The sequence below is a fragment of the Arachis ipaensis genome, chromosome B03, assembly GCF_000816755.2.
Source record: "Arachis ipaensis cultivar K30076 chromosome B03, Araip1.1, whole genome shotgun sequence".
In the NCBI taxonomy this organism is placed as follows: Eukaryota; Viridiplantae; Streptophyta; class Magnoliopsida; order Fabales; family Fabaceae; genus Arachis; species Arachis ipaensis.
In genome coordinates, this window is record NC_029787.2 from 34,433,264 (window position 1) to 34,434,920 (window position 1,657).

The window sequence follows — 1,657 nt, forward strand, 5'->3', positions numbered from 1 at the left end:
CTACCTTAAAAACACATCTCTCAATATTTTTAAAACCATTTCTAACCTTCAAAAGCAAAAAATATAAACACAATAAATTTTTATTTTATAAAATACAAAATATCAATATTGAATTACAAATATCTTGCTTAAAAAACAAGTATAAATCCCAATATACAATTCCAAACTCACTTTAAAGATCCTATCAAATCACGGCACTTGTTGAAAACATAAAATATTTCCTCTCTTCTTCCTGCAATTACTTTTTCTCCCACTTTTTCCAAATGAGATCAACACCTTAGTCATCCTCATGTAAAACAAAAAGGTATATACAATTTGGAACAAAAAGATAGAGTTGGTGTTGTATTATTATCATTACCAGTCTAAATAATAACAAAACTATTTCTTGAAGAAACAATGATGATTAATTTGGCGACTATATTTTGCAACGAAAGAAAATGATACAGTTTGGAGTTGTTGGTACTACTATGAGAAATAAACGTGCCTTAATCAAAGGAAATTAACATAAAAATCAAATCCAGAATGAGAGGCAAAAACACAAAGAATTGAAAGTGGCCCTTTGCTTGACGAAAAAAAGGAAATTATAAGATGCAATTCAGCTACATGATTCAATAAAAACAAAAGTATTAAACAGTGAAAAGAAGGGTGAGAAAAAAAAACCTGAAACGCCAAGATCATAGCCAAAAAGCGAGCCACCAAGAGCTCCAACAACACAAGTGAAGGCAAAATAATGAGTGAATCTGTGCTCATAAAGATGAGCCCTTTTCGTAGGTCCTCCTTCTACTACTCCTCCTGCCATTTTTCTCTATGAAAAAGTAGTTGTGACAGACACTCTCTTGTTCTCAAAGACCAACTAGCAGAGTAGAATGAGAGTCAGTTCGAAGGTTTTTATAAATGTTTGAGAGTCAACGCTGCTTCTATTTAAATATCCATATATCAGTTTTTTTAAACTAAAAATTGGTAAGACAGACGAAAAATTGGAAAAACCAGTTAAGGATGGGAGGAAAGTAAGGAAGTGATTGTTTGAAATTTGTTTTGTTTTAATCCAATCCTTTCTTAAAAAATGGATAATGCCAGCTGTTTAAATGTTAAAAAGTTTGAAACTTAAAACAAACAGAGGCGTTGTAATAACTCGCTGGTACACACAAACTCTTGCTCTGACATGGATAATGGATAGAGACAAATAACAAACGTCATATTTATACCAACAATGAATATTTATTTCAACAAAATAAACCTTTTTTTTCTCAAAGTGGCGGCCATGTATATATATTAATTTAATAAGAATTGTGTACTTTGTTCGTTTAAAATTAAAATTCACATATTGAGATTAATATTTTTAATATTTATTTTTTATTTGAATTAATGTTAAATAATTTTTTTTTTCAAAAGATATGGACTCTTTACTATTTTCTTTGAATTTTATACGTATGTGTTTAATAGTCAAATTAAAAGGTTCAGATTTCTGATCATATGATCCATAATGGTCAACTATTGTGGCAATACAAGTTGAGGTATGAAAATATAAAAATTTAAAAGACGTATTAATTAGATACATTTAATGATCATACTATTTGTATACTAAAAGATATTGTCTTTTTAAAACATTTATTAAATTTGGACGGTATATATAAGAATTAAGATCGTATATTCAAGT

General features: G+C 28.6%; 1 protein-coding gene across 1 annotated transcript in view; it reads right to left on the minus strand.

Annotated features, from left to right (window-relative positions):
* Positions 1-1,134, minus strand: part of LOC107630264 (sugar transport protein 14) — a 3,694-nt gene extending 2,560 nt beyond the window's left edge. The window contains exon 1 of the mRNA XM_016333361.2: positions 661-1,134. Within this exon, the coding sequence (XP_016188847.1) occupies positions 661-799 (139 nt within the window). The 5' untranslated portion in view covers positions 800-1,134. The remainder of the gene's footprint in view (positions 1-660) is intronic.